Consider the following 24,363-nt stretch of genomic DNA (forward strand, 5'->3'; position numbering starts at 1 on the left):
TTTGTGCACCAGAGCAACAGCGGGACTCACAAAGGCTACAGGTGTGTGAAAGGCTGATTTTCCACCAGTAAAGCCAAGTCGGGCTCAGGACAGGTGTGTGAGCTCTCAGAAAACAAGAAGCTGTGGTTGTCAGGCAGGTGACAAGAAAGAAGGCATGGGAAGGAAGTGCTTTAATGCGGTAGGAAGGATGCGGTAAGGGAGAACAAGTTCTCAGGGGCGAGAGCAGTGACCGGCTCTGCGACTTCCCTCCCCCTGCCAGGTTCGGCAGCCCAGGCTCAGGCCAGCTCTCATGCAGTGTTGTGGGGCCCTGGTCAGGTGGCCAGGGAGGGATATTTAGATAAAACCCACCTCTACCACCTTCTGTGGGGACTTAACAAGCAGAGTGTGCTGAGTGGTGGCAGCCCTCACCCTTCCTCTTGAACCTCTTCCCTTGCACAGAACAGAATTTGGGATTTAGTGGGCACAGGGTCTTTGCGTTTTGTAATGCTTATGAGTACTTGCTAAAATTCAAAGAGTAGCAGTAAACACACACAGAAATACATTTTTCATTTTCTTTTCTGGATAGAAAAACATGACCTTTCTCCACAGCACAAATGTTGCCCCAAATACGGCTTTGTCACCTGGAGATTAGAGTAGCCTGTTGCACACACAGTTGGTGGAGTTGCATACAGGGAGCACAGGAAACCTGAATCAAGCATTTCACAGGAAACGATCTAACGTGAACATTTAAGTATTTCACTAGCAGCTGATAGCTTTCAAAATGTAGGGTTTGACCTTTGAAGCCCTCAGTGCTTACTTTAGGGATCATTTTGCTCCCCACACCACTCCACTGAATTTGTGATCAGCAAAAGCACTCTAGCTACAGCTCCCTTGAAACAGAAGGAGAAGTTTGCAATGAGGGCCCTGAGATGCTGGAACACGCTCCCATTTCATTGTCCATCAGAGTCATTGTTTGTCACCAGTCTAGCCATTTAAAAAGCTCACCGTTCTTGCTTTCAGTGAAGTAGAAGAATAAAAGGTGACATAATGTAGTATCTCACAATACACTTACATATTGCTGTTCAGTGTTGGTGGGGCAGATTATATGAATTGCAACATTTGTACTGTAGAAAACAAATAGGTTGTAATGCATTATTTCTTAATTTCTAATTGTTCTAAAATCAGGTGATACACAGAGAACATACAATGATAAATTTGATAAGATAGTAACTTGACCTGATGATTAGATACTGAAGATTATCTTAGTAGAAGAAAAATCTAAATTCTCAAGTAGGCAAATTCTTTAATAGTAAATAATCTGTTTTCAAGTGCTCCAAGTTTTACTTTATTATTGGTTATTACTGCATGATGTACCTCTAAGGACAAATCAAAACAAGTTTTCAACAGAAAGATTAATATTCCATGTTCTGGAGTTATATGAATACAATACATACTTCAGATTACTCAAAAAGTATGCTGTAAGAACTAATTTTTCCCGAAGTTACCATAAGTTCTGCTAGTAGCTAAAAAAAAATAGCTTTTAATAATATAACAATAACAAAGCCTATTATTTTAAGGGAGTCATTCTATCTTGTGTAAAAGCCCATCTTTCTAATTAAAGTATTTACAAACTGCACTGAGCAAACCACTGAAGTTTATGCAACTTGCCTGAAAGAAATTAAGGAAAATTTGCAGAGCATGCAATAGGCTAAGAAAAAGAATTTTATAATTCAACATTTAAAATAAAAAGGTAAAGTTCTAGAGCACTGTTTGAGATTGCAGCCTCAAATGAAGTAGCTTTATTTATCAAAAGGCATCTATACATGTCTTGACTTTGTTCACAACTCTACATTAACAAATATATATGCAGTAGAGAATGGATCTCCACCTGGGGGTTTTGTAAGATCATTATTTAGATGGTACAGAACAAATGTGAAGGAAAAGAAGGTAGCATTATTTCCATTTCACAGCTGGGGAAATGAACACAGAAGAATTAAGCAGAATGTTATATTTTAGATACTTCTGAGCCTGACAGGGGAGTTCAGAACAGATCTCCTGAGTTCCATTTTAATCCTCTATGAAAAAAAAAAAAACCCACAGAACAAACCACAATAAAAAACACAAAAGAAAACAAAACCTCTTATATTTGTATTTAAAAAAGCAGTTGTCCTTATACCTGAAGTGCCAGCTTCACTGCATTCAAGACAAAATGTTACCACAAAAGCCACCAAACATCTTGTATGAATAAAGCCAGCACAATTTGCCCCACAAGTGCAGCATTCTATCATTATTAATATGGTGTTCTAGGCCCATTGCCACTGCTTAAAAATCACATTAAGGTTGTGATGTTCATTTTTATTTTTTTTAAGTAAACAGACAAGCCATATTTCCTTGTTTCTCCAAGCCATAAAACAGGACTATTCAAAATTAAATGAAATAAAGTACTGGCAGCTGGCCCTTGAAAACCTGTAAGAAAAAGCTAATGTACAATACAAATTCAGAGACCAGCAGCCTTGAACAAAGATGACAGCTTTCTCAGAATGACACTTGACTCTTTCTGTGCAAAAAACTTCGAAAAGCTCAGCCAGAACTACACTAGGAAGAAGAAGGAGGCCAAGGAGAATTTTCTAAAATTTCCCGTTAAGGAGACAAGTGTTGAAACTAAATGGAGGTAAACAGATTGCTGATGTCTATTTTATTATGGTTGCTACTTTTGTTTCTCTGAGAAATTCAGGACAAATCACTGAAAATGCTTAAACAACTCAAAACTGACTGCAATAATTTTATGGTTAGTAAGGGATAACAGAAAATGTTATTTATTTTAAATTACTTTATTTCAAAATAAAATCAAAGGGGTCCAACACTAATCTGAAATGCTTTATCACAGTGGGTTGGCTGTATCCCATTGAAAATCACCTTGGGCAAGTTAATGGCAACTTTGTAACCTATAACATAATTTATTGCACTTCTTTGCACTGTCTTTGACTAATACACTTAATTCTTACATTTTTATCACCATCGTACGTTACCGGAGAAAACAAGGCCCTATCTTTCTAGCTGTCGATCTTTTATGCTCTGTCTTTTTTTGCTCAGGAGAGTTCTATATATGTAGTTGAATTCCCCCCATGACCCTTTGGCTTTGAATAACACAATACTATGAATGTTGGGACACATGCAATATAGTCAAGATGTAATTTTATTAGAATTATTCAGCTTCCTTTCAGGCAAGCAGACATTTGGTACCTTAACTACTAAGCCATCAAGTAGGACAGTTCACCAATGGAATATTACAGTATTTGTTATAAAGAATGGTTGGTCATATTTGCTAATTTATTTTAAACAAAATGATATACAAAGCAGTGCAAAGATATTTCAGTTCCTGCTCGTGAATGATGAAATCCATCCAGAGCTCTCCTCAATTATCCAGCAAACTATCACTTCAACACGTCAGCCTCCTTCAACTCCTCCCTGCCTCCTACCAATCAAGGATTAGGAAACCTGCAGAAAATATAAACCACAGAAACCACAGAGGGAAAAAAAAAATCCACTAGTGCAGTGACCCACAGCAATATCTAAAGAATAAAACACTTCACCCACTCCTACAGTTTTACCCTGCCAAACTTTTTTTCTGTCCTTCCTCCTCTCTTTTGGTTCATTTTTTTCTTCACTTGCCATGAGGATTAATATAGGTAGTTTCAGCTGAAAGATGTACCCTCCTCAGGCATAAGGTTATCAAGCAAAAGCAATTTTTTTCTTCAAGGGCATATCTGAGGAGTAAACAAGCTGTGTGGATACCAGTGAAGGAAAAGCAAAGGAAATGCATGTTAAAGTAGATAAAGAAAAAAGAAATAAAAACTTTAATTCTTCTGTCTTCAGGCCTTCTAATAAAAGAAAAGTAATCCTGACTGAAAATTGTTTGGACCACTCTTCTCGCAAATGACACAACACCTTAGACCATTACATGAATTCTATCAGTTGTAGCAGATATCTGGAGACCTGTTCATAGGCACCTGCCCAGTAAGTTTCATCAAAAGAGGTTACAGCTTTCTTAGTGCTAGTGAGGGAACTGCAGCCTTGTGAAAGAAGTCAGGGTGTTGTGGGAGATCCCCATATGATACTGGATGTTCCAATCAACTTTATCAGCTTTGATAGATCCATACTCGCTAGCAAGGTTTTTTGTGGGTTTTCTTCCTCCTAGCAACTTGAGAATGATTTTGAGATATACCCTTATAGTCCTCCTGGCTAGTTTTTGCTGTCTCTTCCCCATTGCATGGGAGTCATACAGGAAGATCGACGCAACAAGCTGTCTTGAAAGCTGTCAAAACAGTTCTGAATCCTTGAGACAATGTCAGAGCGAGTCAGTAAGGCATAGCAAGACAGAGGAAGATCCAACACAGAAAGGCTATGATATGATTTAGCAATAAAAAATGTGGCATTAATTACAAAGGAAAGAGAATTTTGTTATATTGGGTCAAGAATTCAAGCAGTAAGAACTAGAAAAAGTAGTTTCTGATTGCAGCTTGGAGGTTTTCCTTTCAGAAGAGGGACTAAAGACACTTCTGGTCCCACCACAAATTTAGACTGAACTTATGCTGTGAAGAAAAATGTTATGAAGATTTTAAAATTTTGTTCTGGGCAATTTCAGATTTTTGCCAGTTTTATGTTTTCTAGTTGGAAAACACTGAAAACAAGGGGGAAAAACACCTCATTTGCTGTAAGTGAAATACTAATAGAATACTGTAAGAAATATTTTATTGAATAATTTTTCCTTTTTACAATATAGAAATGCAGGCTAAGATAAACTCCAGAAAAAGTTCACAAGTCATTAATCATTAAAATTACAAATAGCAAAAATAGAATAATCAGAAGTAATGATTATTAACATCAAATTAGGGATGTTAGAAATATTACTGGTTTGAGATGAGCAAATTTCTAAGTGTTTACTTCTCTCTGAGCCTCTATGCTCATCTTCACATGTGATCAGAGACCTTAGATACGGAACTTCTCAAAGTTCTCTAAGAAAAATGCGTAATTTTTACAGAAGCTTTCCCTACCCCTCTCAGACTGCTGGTTGCAATCTCCTCAAAGCATCTATATCTGAGCATTTACTTAAAAACAATGATCTGTACTACCTTCCTCAGGTTTGTAATCTCGGTTGGAACAAAACTTGGTACTGATGTATAACGAGGCTAGCATCACCAGTTGACATTTTAAGCAATATCACTACATAGTGTATCATTTTCCTTTCCTGAACTGAGTGAAAAACTGAGCAACCTATCCTCAAAGGAAAGGTAGGTTATAAAAGCACCATTTGAAAAAGATAGAGACAGGATACCCTTATCTGCATCCCATGCAGCACCTAATGGTGCAGGAAAGATTTCAATTTAGAAAATTACTAAGTCACTCTAATAATTTCTTTATGGTTTGAGTTTTGTGAATAATAAATAATCTAGATGGAAAGAAACCATTAGCAACTCTTAGACTATAACTTCATCATCCATCTCAAGTAAAATTATTCTGTTAACAGTTATATTTTCTTCATGAAGATTGCATATGATTTTCATAGACATGGTAATTTTACATTCTGATCCCTCAAAAAAAAAGCTTGATTGAAATAAAGTTCAAGAATGTTAGAGGTATAAGCAGCAGCAAAGCTTAAAGTCCAGAAAAATTAGAGAGCAAGCTGTGCTACTACAGCAAATCAGTGATAATAAACTCAACAGCACTTTTTAGAAATATACGTCACTTAAGATCAGTTAAAACAGCTCTTCAAAAGAGCAACAGCAATATATCTAGTGTACCTAGTTCAATAAGTACTTTACTGTAGATGCTCTACCCATATACAAGCATCCAGAATATTAACTTTATGCAATTATTGTGTATGGAGAAAAAAACTCATTATAATTCAAAACTAACAAGCAATCTTTTCCTTTTCAGAAATCACATAGGGAATCCAGATCAAGAACTATCACATTAAGCAATTATATATGTACACAGATAATTAAATATTTTCAAGTGTTGTGTGTTATTAAAGATATTATCCAAAACTACAGGTTTTTAGAATAAGTTCTACTTCTATTCAGATAGGAATGAGCTATATATGTTAGAATAAATTGTTAAAGATTGGACCTGGGGAGAGATTTACTGCATCCACCAGGAGGGGGGAAAAAAAAAAAAGTAAAACTAGGACAAATTTGGAAATTCAAATTTAATTTAACTGAAATACTCTGAATTCAGTAATTTCAATGAGTACTGCAGTATGGGAAAAAAGTAATTAAAATCTTCCATATGTTATCTAACAAAATTACTTTATTTTACAAGTTTTCTATCATCAAAACCAGTATTTTAATGTAAAAATGTAGAAGTGTCAAACAGATTCCCTGAATGTTTTACTCTGCTTTGGAATGTTACTTTCTTGATCTTTCCAAAAGAATTTGGAACTTATCTAAAAAAAAAAATTTGTATCATATTTTTCTCGTCACTATAAATGAAGAAATATCACATAGCTCAACTAGACCCCACTATTCAAGTATTTATCAACAAAAAGCAATTTCAAAGTAGCTGCCTTGCGAGTGTTCAGGGATAATAGCTGGACAATTCATCCATAAAATTAAGCCAACAATTCCACCAGAAGTTTCTTCACAGACTTCTCATACCTGGAAATGTCAACTAAACATTATTCTTCTTTAGTCCAATAATAAAAGCTATATTACACAATGATTTCCTAATTCCTCTGATTGTGCAGCACTCATCTGCATTGTCCTTTAAGGTCTGAGCCACCAATTTCAGCATAACCTAGTGTCCTCTGGAGAAGTTAACTTTAATATTATGATAATGATTTAACAACTTAATGACATTTTAGAATGTTGATGTATATGCAAAATCAAAACATTTCAACACAATTTGAAGGGCTATGCTTTGCAGAATAACATGTAAATGAAATTCTCCATGTGTTTATAATGCTACCTTTAACATAGGGTTATAATGAGTTACTTAGGCCTGCCAACAGTTAAACTTCACTCCTCCACACCTCAGCTTTTGCAAGAAAAACATCCAGCTGCTGTGGATTTCAAAAGATATGAAGATTTTTTTTTAAAAAAAACAAGTTCTCTTCCTGGATAAGTTTCTAGACCTCTATCTGTTTGGTTGGCTTTGTTTGTGTGTGGGTGCATGTGTTGTGTGTGTATGTATGCATGCATACATAGTGGGGGAGAGGAAAAATTTAAAAAGAGACGGTTTGGGGGAAGGAAGGCTTTTGAGAAGGAGAAAGTCTTCAAGAGCATTCTTTATTTTTCAGCTGAAAGCTCAGGCTGTTCTGTTAGTTGTCTTCTGTACATTTTAATGTTATTTTTACTTTTTGCAAGATGGGAATAGGAGAGACATTTTTACTTCTTTTAAGGACACCCTCTTTCTTTTAATTCAAACACAGATAGTAAAAAAAAAAAAATCACAAATCTATAAAGCACAGGTATCAACATGCACAGAATTTCAAATGAAGTCCTAAGCAGTCTTCTGAGCCTCATATTCTTGATATGCCTTGATTGCTTGTAAGGGCAAAGTTGTTTTTTTACTAAAAACACCCTCTGCTGTACCTGTCCATGTTGTTATTGTTCCATTACACCACAGGTCTGCTCAATTCTCTTTTTGCAAAGCCCAAGCTTTGTTCACTTAAAGGGTAGGATTTTCCCATAGGCAAAGAAAGTCTCTTCTCTGAGATGTGTCTGTAAATGAGACATTTCAACTCAGGAACTATGAAGGAGGAAACTTTAGAAATTGTCCAGCTACCTCAATGTCTAGACTCTTAACACCAAAATAGAGGGCAACTAGATTACTGATGACTGTGCTGCTGCACATGGATACTGCTTCCTTTCCTTCCCTTCCCATGCCCTCCCCACCCATTCAGTGACTATTTTCTATGTATTTTTTGATATATGTTCATGAGGATAAGGTGTCCAAAAACAGTGCACAAGGTTTATCAGAGGCCTGTAGTTAAAACATTTGCAAACCAGGAGATCTATTGCCTTTCTGAGAAGCTTAGTGTTCAAAGAAAACAGAAAAAAATGCCACCTCCTCAGTTATATTTGAAATTACTGTTCTACTCCGTTTTTACTTTCATAAAATGAAAGATGTACACAAGTGAGTTACAGAAATAAAGTAAGGAGAAGGGCCCCTATGAGAACATTGCAACAGAAATGAAACATAATAAAAATGTAATAGCCGACAAAGATAAAGGAATCTAGAACAGATAGAGGTAGTGGAGTTTGTTTCATTTCAGATACGTGTTGGATTCCAGTTTCTACTAGTTTAAAAAGAAACTTGTATAGAAGTAAAAGTGCATGGTGCTGGAATTATGGGTGGCCACAGAAAGTGAACCTCTATAAATGTATTTGGAGGCAGGAGTTAATAAACCAAGGTGTCTGGTGCAAATTTGGCATAGTGCTGTTCCAAATATGGAGAACAGTCAATCACAGAGATTTACTACTAGACCAAAAATGAAGGAAAAGGTGAAAGAGGCCACGAAAGAAGAAGAGGGGATACAAGGGACAGGAATCCAGGAAATGTAGAGTTGAAGATCACAATTAGTGAGAAATTGAAAGCGAGGTGGAAATATTTGAAAATCTATTGAAGGGAAGCAGCATGAAAATAAAAGTGATTTTAACTGCATACTTACAGCACCAACAGCAAAAGAGGCCAAACAGATTGGAAAGTTGGGAATTTAAGAGATCAAGCAGCAAAGAGAGAATACTTTCCCCTCAAAGCACATAATTCAGTTCAGAATCTTGTTGCCACAGGTTATTGTGAAAGCTAAGATAATAAATGTTATGAAATGGGACTGGACAAGCAGGTGGAAGATAAATACATTATACTCCGAAGGAAAGGTGCAGTGGGACCTTTGGTCTTACACATTCTAGGAGAACTTCTGTTTGAAAGTACATTTCAAAATATTAATGAGGATGTAACTTGGTCTTTCAGTTGCCTTTATTTGCAAAAAGTAGCCTGCCCAAGAAAAAAATACAAAATAATTGCGAGGCTGAAGTCAAGGGAATATGTTATGCCATTTTTTATTATCCAGAGATACTGAGTTACTTGCTCAATCGCTTTCTACTGTATGTACAATTGTGGCAGTAAGAACTGCTATGACCACCCACAGCTGCTGATTCATGTTAACTTCCATATTGCTTTGATACATAATTGATACACACAACACATTATACCTCTGAATATTTCAACTAATTGAATGCGTGTCTTTAGATTGGCAAATCAGGATATTTCACCAAGGTCCTTTATTTCAAATAGGTCTGTAAATTACCAAATGCTGCTGTTTCCATTAAGAAGATTTCCCACTGATGTGGACTTCTGTCACCCACTCAATGTGATGTTGAACTAAGTCTTCGGCAGTGACATCCCAAAGTTATGAACTACTGCTACATACGTAACAGCTGTGTCTTCAGTTTATGATGGACCACCTCTTTTCTCAACTCCAGCTAAATCAATGCAGTTATTACCTAGGCTTTGCAAGTAGAATCTATGTTTTTGGGCTGAGCATCAATGAGTTTGACAGGTAGTTCTGTTTACCGATGATTAATGACAAAGGTAAACAAAAATTCTTAATAAATTGGAAGAGAGTGAACATTGCCTGAGGCCCATTACCAAAGAAAGGGTGCAATATATCTAGCCAGAATGTGCACTTCTAAAGCATTAAGCTCACCAATTAGAATACAGAAATGACAACAGCTACAGGCATTAAAGCTTGTGCCTTTGTTACTGCATGAGACAAATGTTTGAGCAAACTACATGTCTTGCCTTTGTACTGCTGCCTATAAACTCTGACTTTGTGCCCACCTTCCTGCTTCATGAACTGTTTTCTTGACATTTATTATTAATAATAAAAGGTAGGAAAAATGAAAGTAGCAGCTGTATCGATCCAGCAAAGCAGCAGGAGCATATTTAACAGCCCATGTCTTTTACCTGTTTCAAATATATTTAATTTCTCTGAAGTCTGATTTCCTTAATTATACTACAAATATAAAAAGACTTTTTTCTGTTATCAGATACTAATTATATTAGACAGATTGCCATTCATCTGCTTATAGCAATATTTTCTACTGCCATCACTTAACATCAAAACAGTATCATCTCATCATCATTTACAGTGTAAAAAAATACAACTTTCTGTATAATTTTGTGTCTAGGTTGGTCCAGTTAAAGGCATGAGACACTCTGCTTGGTTTGCATAATTAATATGCACAAATACTTTGCTTACCCTTAATCTCCAATTATTATGAACTATACCTTCCATTTTTAGGCAAGCTTCTCTCTATGCTAAATCCATCTAAATCTCCTCTGAGTTATGAAGATACCTTCAGAAATTGAGAGAATTAGCAGATTGAGTCCCACTGAGAAGGGAATTTCATAGGGAAAAAAAGGAATAGAAGCCAGATGAACCTTTTACAACCTTAATAAACAGAAAGACGGAAAATGTGTTGAAGAAGTAAAAAAAGGAAAAAGGTAGAGGAAATCAGCATGAATAAGAAAAGCTGTGAATCAGGTCACACTCCCCTGCCTCTGCAGAGGGTACCTTCCATTGATGATGTCCTCTGCCTTCTCACACAAGCTCTCCTAGAAAATCAATCAGCCATAGTATCTGTCTAAACTTGGGCATGCGATTATCATTCTTCCTTTCCATCACTGCAACTGCTCTGGGCTCGAGACTTTCCTAGAAAAACAATTAGTAGTTTAACAACTGTGGAGCTGGACTTCCAGAGGCTCCATTAAGGCAGTGGCTACTTGCACTCAGGGCACTTACACCTTACTCCTGACAGATCTGGTAGGTCACTTTTCCTAGACCTTGGTTCCTTGACCTGCAATTTAAAAGAATCTCTTGTGAAGACATTTTTCTCATGCAGATTCCTCCCCTCTCCTCTCCCACATCTTCATGAATGTACTTCCACTTATGTTAAATCTGGCATGTACTTGTATTAGAAACCTAACATTCAAGGTAAGAAGGCACACCTATATGATAAATCAGCTCTAACAAAGGAGTAGGACCAAAAAATTACATCAACACGTTAGGCACAGGGGAAGGGATGAGAAATCAAAAGATGCTCCAAGATATATTTAGGAAGATATAGAAAAAAATTCATCCTCTATTAAATGGAAGAATGCATCTCAGAAATAGATAAAAACTAGGTTTGCTAGTCCTGAGAGAGAGAGCGAGAGAGAGAGAGAGGGAGGGAGAATATTGTATAATTTTGGGAGGATTATGTTTCACTAGAGACATTCATGAATTTAATGAGCTAAAGAAGGGGTAAGACACTGCTTAAATTGATCTATACAACTGATTGTGCTACACTTGATAAAATAATTGTGTCAGTCTTCTGAACTTAAAATAAACTTAACAACTCTGAAACTTAGTAAGTTGTTAAGCACTAAACATCATCACATACTCTGTCACACTACTCTTATTGTTTCAGAAACCTCAGAAGCAGCTGACATTTACCTTCTCTAGTTCTAACACTGGACTTGCAGAAATGCAATTAGGAAAACTCTGGTACTCATAACGGAAAAGGTCAGCAATGTGCAATCTAAACCTGATAACATGCCTAATGTGCTGCCAAACATAAAAAAATGCCTTCTTGATAATGTATGATTTTACAGACTGCCATGAAGTTGTTGCAAGATAATCAGATCAACAGGGGGCATGCCACTATGTGCAAGACACATAGGAGATTGTGAAATATTCTTTGATAGAGGTATATTGCAAAGTCACCACTGATGGAAAAATCTACCATTACAAAAGGCCATGTTTTCAGAAATAATCACATAAATAAATTGGGCAGAAAAGAAAAACAACAGAACTTTCAACATTTGGTAAGCGCAGAAGCCATTACCTCATCAAATGCAGTGTACTTTGTGCCTGTAGCCAACAACTAATACAACACCATCTTTGGGATGTGTAAGACATTTTTTCTTTTTCTTTTCTTGTAGTAATCAATGTAAGTAGAGGTCAGAGGGTTTAGTTTATCTGTTTGTCTTTAATACAGAAATACTCACACAGCAGTACACACTCTGCGTTCCTCATGCAAAGACCTCCTCCTTACTTGTGCCACTTATCCTACATGAACTAATACTGAACTTTAAGAAAAATGAAAAGTAATCTAAGGGGTTCTTTTGATAAATGATATTTCATCAACAGTGCCAAAACCCAGCTCATTACTGAAAGCTGAAAATAGTATTTATTAGAAGTTTTCTGCCAAATACCTAAAGGCAGGTTAAACCTCTAGTGAAAAATGTTTTTGAGACTTTACAAACACCAAAGAAATGTGTATTTGTTATACCTGAATTCATCATGAGCAAATAAAATCTATATAGTTCGCATGCCTATTTACAGACTATAATTTGTATTAGATTGTTTCCTTTTATTTTGTCATAGTTACAAGAGCTTGTATTTTTTAAAAAAAGTAGAGGAAAAGAAGGTACCGTTATGAACTACAGTGGAGCTTTTGCCTCTATATTCACTTAGGTTAAAATTCAAATTACAGAACTCATAATCTGCCAGGAATTATCACATACTATGATATCTATGATAATAGAACATTATGTTTTGAGACTGGTAGATCCATATAGCAAAACTGTATTAAAGGCAAATGTTAACTTTGTATTATAGCTTCTCCTATACCTGAGTTATATCAATCTCTTTCATGATCAATGTAAAAGCCAGCTATTCTTTTCATGTGACACCTATAGTTGCCTAATTAACTAAGGAAAACAAATCAACTGTAATTTAATGTAAAACTTCCTATTCTTTTATTTTGTTCGAAGTTATCATGAATTTAGAATATGATATATTTTTGAGGATTGACTGTAACAATAGGCCAAACGATGATCAGCTAACTTGTATAAGCTGAATTTTCTCAGTAACAGGATATAACTTGTGTGAAGAAAAGTATTTGATGTCCTGTCTTTGGTGGTCTATAAAAAACTAAACAAAACCGCTCAAGCCCCCATCTGTCCGGTATTTCCATATTTCCCTTCATATATCCTTTTGTAACCAGCTTTATCTGAACAACATGTACCTGAGGCAAGTATTTATAAAACAGTACAGGTGCTTACTTTGCAAAAAGCTCACAACATAAATGAATAGATTTTGTTTACACTGTATGAAGAGAGGCATGTCAATAAAAGGAAGCAAACACACTCCCCACAACTAGATGATAGTATCAATAAAAGTGCAATTATCCTTCCAGCTTTTTCTTGCTATTCTTTCAGTAATAATCGTAAGCAACTGATTTTATTTCCTTGAAATGTTGCATATGCATAACACGCACCAAAAAACTAACGAGAACACACTCACCATGTACTATCAGGACATATTCTGTGCTGTTTCGGCCAATAGGATTTTTTGCTTCACATCGGTATGTGCCATTGTCTGTTTTGTTTAGGAAACTGATGCTTAGGACCCTGCCGTTGACAACCATTCTCTCTGGATCTGGTAGTTCTCCACCATCCTTTGTCCACAGTACTGGTTCTGGCCTGTTGGATCCAAAGTAATGCATTTAATCCGATAGGTAAAGCATGTATACATAACATATACATCAGAATCAGCAGCATCAGAAACTTTTGAATAGAAACCTGCCATCAAAGAATATTCAATGATCATTTGAGTTACTGGGTATAATGAACTGTTCAATTACAACCTCATCATCCCAGATGGGAACTACTAAAGAAAGAAGAGAAACAAAGAAGGAAACAGAAAGGTACTGGAACAGGCCAATATCTTCCCTAAATTAAATAATTAATTAAATTAAATAATTAAATATTAATTAAATTAATAGTTCTCACAAGGTTTCAGGGCCCACAGTTCAGCAAGATGCTTGGCAAGCTAAGTGAAAACAGCTTTCCCTTTGTGTGATGAGCAATATGGTCCTGTGTGGCTGACAGGCATCAGAAATCATGCAAGCAAGCTGAGGTAGATGTAAATGGTTTGTAAATGGATTCTAAAATTATTTAGGCCATTCACATTCACAAGTGCACTTGCATGTGCTGTGTGTTCTCCCTGAACCGGGCATATCAGTCTCAAAGTAGCACATCTTACACACAATCTAAATTTGTTTCTGTTGCTGCATTGTGTCACAGCTCATCACTTTTTCCACCCCTTCTGCATCCTTCCCTCAAATAATTGTTTGTTATGCCTGTTATCACAAGCAATATAAGATTTGACGTAAAGTCCTGGATTTCCTTCTTTTGTGAAACCTTTCCTCTTGTGCCTCATGAACTCGCATCAAACAAGCCAAAGGCAAAGCAGTGACAGCGATAACCCCCTAGGCAAGGTAAGGGCACTGAAGAGAAGGGAACTGACCTTCTTGCAGATTCACATATACCTTCCCACTGGCAAGTGATACCTAACTCTTTCCTAAAGACTCTCAAGAAGCTCCACAGTTCACGAGATTTGCCTAACAGCAGGATGTATTTATTACTAGTACACAGTCTTTACTTACACATAACAAGATCAGTCTTTAGCAGTGGAACTGGCTGTTCCCTGGACACCCAGCCTCATGAGCTGCGAGATGGGGAGGGGAAGCAGACTGATGTCAGCACAGTTGAAGAGGAGGTGGTCAGAGACCTGCTACACTACTTGGATGCACACAAGTCTGTGGGACCGGATGGGTTACACCCAAGGGTGCTGAGGGAGTTGGCAGATGTGCTCGCCAAGCTGCTTTCCATGATTTACCTGAAGTCATGACTAACTGGGGAGGTCTCATTGGACTGGAGGGTGGCAAATGTGACACCCATCTACAAGAAAGGCAGAAAGAACAATCCAGGAAACTATAGTCCTGTCAGTCTGACCTTGGTGCCAGGGAAGGTCATGGAGCAGGTCATCTTGAGTGCCATTAAAAGTCATATAATGGACAACCAGGGGATCAGGCCTAGTCAGCATGGGTTTATGAAAGGCAGGTCCTGCCTGACAAACCTGATCTCCTTCTACGACAGGGCGACCTGCTTATTGGGTGAGGGAAAGGCTGTGGATGTTGTCTACCTTGACTTTAGTAAGGCCTTTGACACCGTTTCCCACAACATTCTCCTGGCGAAACTGACTACTCGCGGCTTGGATGGGCACACGCTTTGCTGGGTAAAAAACTGGCTGGATGGCCGGGCCCAAAGAGTTGTGGTGAACGGAGTTAAATCCAGTTGGCGGCCGGTCACGAGTGGTATCCCCCAGGGCTCAGGTTTGGGGCCACTCCTCTTTAATATCTTTATTGATGATCTAGATGAGGGGATCAAATGCACCGTCAGTAAGTTTGCAGATGACACCAAGTTGGGTGGGAGTGTTGATCTGCTCGAGGGTAGGGAGGCTCTGCAGAGGGATCTGGACAGGCTGGAGCGATGGGCTAAGGCCAACTGTAGGAGTTTCAATAAGGCCAAATGCCGGGTGCTGCACTTGGGCCACAACAACCCCCAGCAGCGCTACAGGCTTGGGGAGGAGTGGCTGGAGAGCTGCCAATCAGAGAGGGACCTGGGGGTGTTGATTGACAGCCGGCTGAACATGAGCCAGCAGTGTGCCCAGGTGGCCAAGAAGGCCAATGGCATCCTGGCTTGTATCAGAAATAGCGTGGCCAGCAGGGACAGGGAAGGGATCTTACCCCTGTACTCGGCACTGGTGAGGCCGCACCTCGATGACTGTGTTCAGTTTTGGGCCCCTCACTACAAAAAGGACATTGAATTACTCAAGCGTGTCCAGAGAAGGGCAACAAAGCTGGTGCAGGGTCTGGAGCACATGTCGTACGAGGAGCGGCTGAGGGAACTGGGATTGTGTAGTCTGGAGAAGAGGAGGCTGAGGGGAGACCTCATCGCCCTCTACAGCTACCTGAAAGGAGGTTGCAGAGAGCTGGGGATGTGTCTCTTTAACCAAATAACAAGCGATAGGACAAGAGGGAATGGCCTCAAATTGCGCCAGGGAAGGTTTAGACTGGATATTAGGAAGCATTTCTTTACAGAACGGGTGGTTAGGTGTTGGAATGGGCTGCCCAGGGAGGTGGTGGAGTCCCCATCCCTGGAGGTGTTTAAGAGTAAAGTTGACTTAGCGCTTAGAGATATGCTGTAGTTGGGAACTGTCAGTGTTAGGTCAATGGTTGGACTGGATGATCTTCTAGGTCTTTTCCAACCTAGACAATTCTGTGATTCTGTGATTCCGATCTACTTTCAAATTTGCATGGGAAATCATCAAAAAAGACAGGTCCATGACAGAGAATGAATAGTCGGCCTACTGAATCCTGACTATCTCACAAACAGACAGAGCATCTCGGGTCCTTAGATACTAGTCACTAAAGCAAGATATAGCCAACCTGGGGATACACTGCTACATTACTTGTATCTGGTGGCTTTGTACACTATAACCCAAATATCAATCCCTTTTGAGTGCACTTCTTAAGTAATTTCAGTCAGAAGCAGTTCTAGATTTGCACATTTATGTGGTAGGAGAATGTAACATTATATTTTCCTATTGAAGTATGCAGTTGTATGACTAAGTAATAAAACAAAATAAAAAACGCTGTTATAAAATCAACAGATGCCAAATTAGTTGTTAGTATTACTCAAGAAATACTTAATTTCATTAACCTAAGCAGGTGTTTAAAGCCTATTAAATATTGTAAGCGTTAAGAATAAGAATTAAACCTGAACACCTAAGGAATGCCATTTTGCCAAAACGTGGCCTCATGCACAGAAAAATAGTCTTAATGACTGCAATGACATGATTTTCTTTCAAGTTAGGCAAGACATGTAAATAAAGTGAATTTTTCTGAAATGCCCTTATTGCTACATAATTTATATTACTTTTGAAAGTAAAAATACTGTAACATGTTTCTCTTGAAGATTTATACACATTTTAGTGATATTTGCATGACACCTTGTTAAATCATTGCTGAACTTGTTACCTAGAGTAGCTATTCTCTGAAGTTATGACTTTTAAAGAAAATCATATACTCAGAGAATAAAACAAGATTCACATAATTTTAAGATAAGGATTAAGAACTGTCGGTGTAATGGGGCCTATTTATACCTTACAGTAAATATGTCTTAATACTCTTCCTAAGTGCACTTTCAGGAACTGGTATCTAAATACACATGACAGGCAAAACACACACTTCCTTTCTGTTTAATGTGAGCAGGGAATCTAGATGTTGATGCTATTGCAGAAACATTGCCCTACAGAGTTCGCAACATTAAGGTGCGATTTGTTTTGATATGTTAAGGTGGATTTGTTCAATTTTCTAGCAAACTCCTCATTGTTCCCCTTCACCAGTTTACTGTGAATCTGTAATCCCAGGAGTGGAAACTCTGAAAACACTTCTGCTACAATGTGCACCATTGCCTTTATAAATGGCATGTTAAAGCAACTTCTGTGCAGTTATAAATTATGGAACTTAAGTTTTAAATTGAAATTAGATGGTATATCCTAGGGAAAACCCATAGGATAACAAATAAGTATGAAATGGAGCCTTAGACATAAATTATTCAGGGAGCTTTGTCACATTGTAATATACCAACTCTAGTCTTATGCAGAGTGTTTAGCTGTGGTTGCAAAATGATGGTGGCAGAAAAATCATGACTTGGAGAGAGGCAGTTCTACATACTCTGGGTGTTGGGGAAGATGCTAATTAACAGTTAATATTAAGCCATCCTGTGCAGGCTTAGTGGCAGCAGCAGACCAGTTCCTGGGCAGCTAGCCCACAGTCAACACATCATGGTGGTCGGGCACAGCTCTCGCCCCATCTCACTGCTCTCAGGGAGGATGGTGCCTAAAGCAGCAGTTCTGTCACAGCCATGGAATTAAATTTTGTCTGTGCTGCTGGGAAGCTTTAAGACACTCTGGTCTAAACAATTCATTAGTTAGGTAGAAGTGAGCTAAGAACATGAGACATGTTCATGCACCCGGGCCAGCATGCTGCTGTGGTCAGTGATGAGGGGAGCCACTGTTTAAAAGCATGTGAGTGCAGCCATTTTCTGTGGTCCACTACCCCTGTACTTTGCCAGCACCCACAATCACTCTATCGGGGATTTTTGAGGGAACATCTTTTGTTCTTTTCTGTATCTACTTCGCATTTAGACCTGTTGCCTATGAATGTCTCCATGATCTTTTTGAATCTGCTTACACCGTCTGTCAAACCAGCCTCCTGTGGCAATGAATTCTGGAAGTTCCCTACCTGCTGTGCAAAAACGTGTTTACTTTTATCTGTCTTACACTGATCTCCTAGCAGTGGCAATGAATATTGCAGGATATGGTAAGTAATGCTTCTGCATATTATAACCTTGTTATAAATTATGATAGCCTTGTACTTAGTAGGGCTCTCTCTCCCCCTCTTTCTCTGTTTGAATTTGATACCTTCTGAGATTATTGTCAGGGGAAAAAAAATTCACACAAAAAAAGGGTAAAGGAACTGTAAATTTAGAGCATATTGGCTATTCCTTGGTAATTGCTTTAGTGTCTTCATTGTCCAAAGCACAAATGCAGCTGAAATACTGATGGGGAAGCTTTTCTTCTGTGACACAAGGTACAGAGAAGTGTGAACTATTGAAATGTGTTTAGGGGTGCAGAGCCAGACAGAGGTTCTTTTTCTTACCCAACATTTTGCAAGGGCTGTAGTTCAACTGGAGGATATTTAGGTTTGACAGTCTAAAACATCCAGCAACTATGTACACTTCTAATATTGCACATTTTTCTCCACTGCATACATCTCCAGCACTGCAGAATTTCAGCTTTTCTTCACATACTAAAGAGTTGCCATAATGCTATCTATTACTGCATGGACTGGAATAAGGAGAGTAACCCTATGCCTTGCAATTGTGCTTGCTTCAAGTTGAATCACACTTACCAGTTTAATCCCCATTTTTCTCAGACAATCCTGAAAACATCTTTCTTGGAGCACAATAGCTATAAAGTCAGAATGAGCACTGTGGCCACTGATGCAATTGCATGTCACTGCCTTCACACATTTCATAGCACAAACAAGCTCACTGACCTGCTCCATCCTAACAGGAGCACACAGCCTGCTACTACCAATGCAGTCACCCAAAGAACAAGTCTGTCCTCCCTATCTTGGATGAGAGGTACTTTTCTACATTCCTGGTTTAATCCCTCCCATGTAAATGCAGTTAAGTGGAAATGAGCTGTGCTACCACTCAGACTCCACTGGGTTGAAGGAAGTAGCAGAGCTGAAGCACCAAGATACTGTTTTCTTCCCCAAAACACAGCACTGCTTCTGATTTACCTATTCTAATTTTCTCCCAGTGTGACACCTTTAAAACAAAACCAAACAAATTAAACAAGTTATAATGAAGAAATTCTTTCAAAGATACAGCTCAACTGTGACAGCCTATGCTATTTCTTTGGCTAGTATGTATTGCTTTTACTGATTTGGCTTTGCGTGCAGCTGCCCACAGTGGCACCATCAGGACTGCGTTAAACTGAAAGAAGTCAGAGATACTAATTACAAGCATACTAAAAATCCTTAATTATGACCAATGACCTCTCTGCCAGCCCCCCAAAAGAAATCTGAACTCTATACTCTCTCTGAAGAACTGCTAAATGGGCTTAGATTTTGGTATAATTTATGTTTAATCTTCGTAGAAAGGCCCAGAAGCTTTCAGTAACTGACTTGCAGAAGGGAACTGGGTTTTGGTATAAATAAATGTGTTAACTGTCTGCATGTTAGCTTCAAAACTTGACATAAAAAGCAACAGAATTTGGTGTTCTTTCCCAGTCAAACTGAAACGGGACTGCAACGAGGATATAAAAAAACTGGTATCATGTTCCAGGATGATTCAAGTTTTATATTGTGGAACAAGAGTTTTCTTGCAAGTAACTTAAAAAGTAACTTAAGTATTTGTAAATAAAACAAAATTATTTTCTAATCCTGAGGCTAAGAAGCCTTTTCTTCCACAGTAAATGAGAAAGCTAAGGGCAAAGTGGAATGTTCTGGGAAAAAAAAAAAAAAAAAAGAATTTAAAAACCAGTCAGATTTGATTAGAAAAGAACACTTAGGCACAGACATACCTTTTCAACAAGTGTTTATGTAACATGAAAGTCCCCATTAATATTTTTGATAATCTAGGCCTTCAGGTTACAAAGTAGTATTTTAAGTTCATTAACTTTCCATCCCTTTTCCCATCCTTAACCGAAGGACTATGATGTTTCAGTGCTTTCCTATAATCCTCCCTTCTAGAGATATCTTTGTATCGAACCATTATATTTATCTTAATTTAGCCTTCATTTAAAAATGATACATAGATCTATTGTATCCCCTCTTCTTTCTGAACAAAGAGATTTTAAGCAATGCAATCTATGCTCACCTGAAAGTTCTTGGCTCTATGCATTTTTGTTCCCCTTTTCCGATTTTTGTGTACAGAAAGTCACACAGAAAGTGATTTTCACTGAGACCTTAGTAAACAACACTCAGATAACTTACTGGCCCATAATACTAGCACAGGATAACCTTTTAATTTCCATAAGATCACATTAAAAAAAAAACCCAACAAAACAAAACAACAACAACAAAACACAGTGCTGGCTTTTTACATACTCAGTCTCACTGAGGGAGGGTATTATAATCCATCTGGGCATCTAAGCATCCTGTCAAAATTTTGTAGCCAATGTGGGTAAAAATAAGAAAGATGGAAGAAGGATTTGTAGAACACTAACAAGGCAAGTAAAGTCATTATTTTGAGTATGGTCCAGTTGAACAATGCCTTTTACTTCTCCAAACAGGGGCACACGTGTATTCTCTGAAGTCCATAAAAACCATAATCTAGTGGATATGCTCAAATGAGTAATGGAAAAGGTATCACCACATTTATCAGAGCATTTTTTGTTGAAATTCTGGTGCAATGTTAAAAGTCATCTAAGGGAATAATTGCTTCATTAATTTGAAACTTACAGTTTCTCTGTGTTGAGAATCTGGATTTTTAGCTTTTTCAGTTAATCATCCAGTTGAAAATTTACATTCTGAGGGAACCCCTTGTTTATATAGTCTCAGTCCACTGAGTCATAATGGGATGAGCTGATTTGAGAGCATTTCATCTATCAAAAACATCAATATCCACAGTCACTAGCCTTTCATAAAAGGTTTGGATAGATGGTTTTTATTTTATAAGGACTCTCTGTGATTCTGTAGTTCTGCAAAGCTTGAGTAACCCTCACAGAGTGTTTTTCTCCCCAGAAAAATGTCAAGAATAAGTACTTTATATGAAGTTTTCTTTTTTTAAGAAAGAAAATTTGAACATCTGAATTGACTATTAAATTTGTCTCTGCTTATTTAAGCATCTCAGTAGACATAACATAGCCTAAGAATATTTATGATGCCCTATACCAATGTTTTTTAAATGGTTAAGTTACTAACATATGTTAAAAATGAGGTGGCAACAAAATATAGTTTTCTACTTTTTATATCATTAAAAAATGACAGGAATTTACACCTATAAAGACAACAGGAACAACAAGAAATGTTGAAGGCAGTTGCACTGTATTATGCCTTCGAAAAAGTTGCTTAAATGATAAAGAGGTGACAGGAATCTCAAATGTTGTTCATATTCCTCATTTGCAGAAAAAACAGAGAACACCAAAAAATAGAAACAAAAAAGCAGAAAAGGGAAGAAAACAAAGAAATCAAACCAAATAAACAAAACCCCCCAAGCCCCTTCATCCCTTACTTTATGCCCTAGATACAGATAAAGACTTTCTTCTGTCCATCACAGGGTGACAGGCCTCCCTACTTGTAGATTGCTTTGGATAAATCAGGCAGTCCTCTCACCTTCAGATTGGCTCACTGGATTACAGTTGCTAACCATGTTGATATGATAGATTAAATTTGCAGCTGAAAGTCCTTATCCCTCAGCAGCCTGTGACAGCAACTCATTAAAGTGACTCAAGAAGAGTCTTTTCAAAGCAAACGTATTTATTCTTTTACCCAAAGATACAAAGTATAGATTGCTAAGGGGTAAAAGAGTAATTTTCCATATTCATATTGCCCCCTCTCTACACTCTTAATTTCTTCACAACTAATTTTAAGGTTCCTTTCAGGTCAGTTAATATCCAACTTCGCCTGTGACAACCTGACTGTTCTCCTTCCTCTATAATTCTTTCCTTCTGTATCTCCCTCTCAGCTAGCTGACAACCCATTTCCCTTTATCCTTTAGTATCTTTAGAGTCTAGGACACCCTTTGACCTAAGGTTTTCAGCCTTTAACACAGCTGTGTAATGCTGCTGGTCTCTCTCTGAATAGCTTTTTCCCAATTGATCACCCACCATTACAATATTAACTTCTTTGAAACTATTTACCTGTAGTTTTTCCCCTTTGTCTTTTGTGCTTCCTTGTGAATCCCCTCCCTGCTAAATGTTTCATGTTAGTCATTTTCAAGAAGGCAAGGCAGTATCAGATGAATATCCTGAAAAGTGCGTAATCCACATACATATGTATGTATATATGAAGTTTCTCACCTAATTCCAGTATTATTCACAATCTTCCCAAAGAAGTATAAAAAATCCTGCTGTGCATAGCATTTTGGAGATTGGCTTTCTCATAGGCATGAGACAGATCAACAAGAGAACTTATGTGAAATCAGAAGATACCTTATCAGTGAATTGCATCAGAAATATCCCTTGCATTCTACTATTGTAAGCAGCAGGGAGGCTAGAGATAGACAAAAAGATTGTCTCAAAAAACCTCAAAACTTTGTGAGAGAGATGCCATAGGAATGTAGTCCAGAATTTCATTTAAATAAACTCAACATCCATTGCCACATGGAGGCAGGTGAGTGGGAGTCCCCTAAGCTTGTTCATGAAGTACCATCCTCCCCAAGGTAAGTTTAATGCAGGAGGAAAAACAGGACACCAAAGTGGTGTGCTCACTACTGTGGGTGATCCACTGTCTTCCCATGATCCACATTACAAGTGAAAAAAATAGTTCAGAGAATTATAATTAATTATCAATTGTGTGTTGGAGAGCAGTGTTTTGTCACGGTTTGTTCGTTTGTGCCAGCGCTGCCAGCCCTTCAGCTCTGAAGGAAATGCAAAACCAGAGAGCTCACAAATGTGCAATATGGCTGATGAGTCAATGTCAGAAAAAGCTTTCTTGTGATATTGTGTAATACATCAAAACTGAGGTCACATCAGCAGATTTTCTCAATAGTGGAATACATAGAAACCCATCACTGTAGTATGTGATAACACAGTTACTTATTTAAGTGATTTCTTATGACCCCCAATACCAGAGCGTGCAAATGGCCAACTCAGAATAAATGCAGTGAGACATAAAATCAGACTGTGCACAGTTGCATGCTAACACCATTTATCACACCAAGCACCTCTAACTATTCAGAGTCGGGAAAACACTTACTTAAAAATGCATCTTCAAAACTGTTCTTGTTATAAAGATTTCTAAGAAAATACTATAATCATTCAGGTTACATGTTTTATTTTGCCAGTTTCAGCAGTGCTGCTCCTAATGCTATTTATTTCTTTTAAGGCTTTTATCTGAGCATCTTATCTGCTCTCTTCTTCTCCATCAGAAGGAATCTCCTTTTTGTCTTAAGAGTTATGAAATTCACCTTGCAGTGAAATTACCCTTGCAAGCCATAAAAATAACATGCTAACCTCTTACAAATGCCACCTGTCCTTAAAGAATGCAGACAAACTGTTTTGCGTTACATTCTTTATGAAGATCCAAAGGAGACCTCTGTTAAAAGTTCCTCTATATCTGGTCCTAATAAACTAGAAAAAATAAAAGTCATTTTGAGCAAGACAGTCCTCTTGATCTGGAAGAGAAATATAGTCTATTTTGTATTTCTCAACTTTATTGATCATTTCCCCTGCGCCCAGCTTCCCTCCTCTCCTATTAGAAGCTACTCAGTATGAGGTTAGGCTTGACTGCCAAATGAGCAAGAGAGAAGACAGTTCTGGCTGCAGAGTCCCTACTTCCTTTACAGGCCCCTATTACTTAGGCCAACACCATCAGCACAGTGCCCTGGTTTTGGCTGGGATAGAGTTAATTTTCTTCCTAGTACAGTGCTGTGGTTTGGATTTAGCATGAGAATAATGTTGATAACACACTGATGTTTCAGTGGTCGCTAAGTAGAGCTTACCCTAAGTCAAGAATCTTTCAGTTTCCCATGCTCTGCCAGCGAGGAGGTGCGCAAGACACTGGGAGGGAGCACAGCCAGGACAGCTGACCCAAACTAGCCAAAGGGATATTCTGTATCACAGGACATCACGCTCAGTATATAAATGGGGAGGAGTTGGCTGGGAGGGGCAGATCTCTTCTCAGGGACTGGGCATTGGTCAGCGGGTGGTGAGCAATTGCATTGTGCATCACTTGTCTTTTCTTGGGCTTT

At 37.9% G+C, this 24,363-nt stretch overlaps 1 protein-coding gene across 5 annotated transcripts in view; it reads right to left on the reverse strand.

Moving 5' to 3' along the window:
• CADM2 (cell adhesion molecule 2) overlaps positions 1-24,363 on the reverse strand; it is a 691,822-nt gene that overhangs the window by 57,825 nt on the left and 609,634 nt on the right. For all 5 annotated transcript variants that reach the window (XR_012627403.1, XM_074857862.1, XM_074857868.1 and 2 more), the window contains one exon: positions 13,334-13,512. Coding sequence is in view for 4 of the 5 variants with exons in the window: in XM_074857862.1 (XP_074713963.1) it covers positions 13,334-13,512 (179 nt within the window). In the remaining variant the exon portion in view is untranslated. The remainder of the gene's footprint in view (positions 1-13,333; positions 13,513-24,363) is intronic.

This window comes from Strix uralensis, chromosome 2 (assembly GCF_047716275.1).
Source record: "Strix uralensis isolate ZFMK-TIS-50842 chromosome 2, bStrUra1, whole genome shotgun sequence".
NCBI lineage: Eukaryota > Metazoa > Chordata > Aves > Strigiformes > Strigidae > Strix > Strix uralensis.